This window comes from Sphaeroforma arctica, assembly GCF_001186125.1.
Source record: "Sphaeroforma arctica JP610 unplaced genomic scaffold supercont1.10482, whole genome shotgun sequence".
Lineage (NCBI taxonomy): Eukaryota > Ichthyosporea > Ichthyophonida > Sphaeroforma > Sphaeroforma arctica.
The window spans coordinates 1-934 of NW_014030076.1; the positions used below are offsets into that span (position 1 = coordinate 1).

Consider the following 934-nt stretch of genomic DNA (forward strand, 5'->3'; position numbering starts at 1 on the left):
CTAAAGCCTTACGTACAGCTCTATCATGCTTCTCTTTGGTTTTAGTAAATACCACTATATCGTCGATTTCCATGTCTCTAAACAGGTCCTGCATGATCTTTGGATAGAAGGCTGGTAACATATATAGACCAAATGATGCTCCCTTGAACAAATACTGCTGCCCATCCTAGGTGAAGGTAAAATTATACTTCCAGTGTAATTTGCATATCTTCATTTGGTGGTAGCCTTGCTTCTAATCGATGGTTGAAAAAATAAGCAATTCATTAATTCACGGTAAGCGAAAGTTGTGTGTAGGTATAAGCGCGTTTATAGGGCTCATATTAAATCACATGCGAACCTTATTTAACGTGCCATCGGAGTTAAACTGGTCTGCCGCCAAAAGTGCAAGGTTGACTGGAGTCGGTTCGTAGTTGACTGCAATTATGTACCCCATCTTCCAACCATGCCTAACCTATTCTCGGACTACCTGTTCGTGACGCCACGCTACGTAGTTTCGCGCTGGACATTCAACTTCGAGAAGTCTACTTTTGTCAAGTCTAAGCCCACGTATCAATTGTTAAATTTGAACTGAGCCCAGTCGGTAATCTTGATCTTGTTATTCTCAAAGATAAGATTCTTTAGCTTCTTCGTGAATTGAGGTATCATCTTCCCCACTGTCCTAGGAGGCTTGTACACAGGCTTCAGCAAATTATCATCTGACTGATCCTTCTGTGGGTCTCTGTTCGTTGGTAAACCGGTAACCGTAATACCTAGCGATAACAAATTCCCCATCCCCACTATCAAATCGTAGTCTGGCGAAGTGTTACAGACGACCGCCTTTGTAACTGTTGTCCTTTGATCAGTGAGGTTAGACCTCAAATCTATGGCCATGTTTCGACACGTAATCTCCCTTTCGTCAGCTAATTTTAACATAGTAGGTTTTGATTTACGAGTT

General features: G+C 41.9%; 1 protein-coding gene across 1 annotated transcript; it reads right to left on the reverse strand.

The window, feature by feature from the left end:
- Window positions 1–549: 549 nt before the first annotated feature.
- On the reverse strand, window positions 550–870 carry SARC_17354 (hypothetical protein; the record flags this gene model as incomplete). The annotated part of the gene is made up of 1 exon (XM_014288549.1): window positions 550–870. One exon carries the CDS (start codon window positions 868–870, stop codon window positions 550–552), a length of 321 nt encoding a protein of 106 aa, XP_014144024.1.
- Window positions 871–934: the final 64 nt, after the last annotated feature.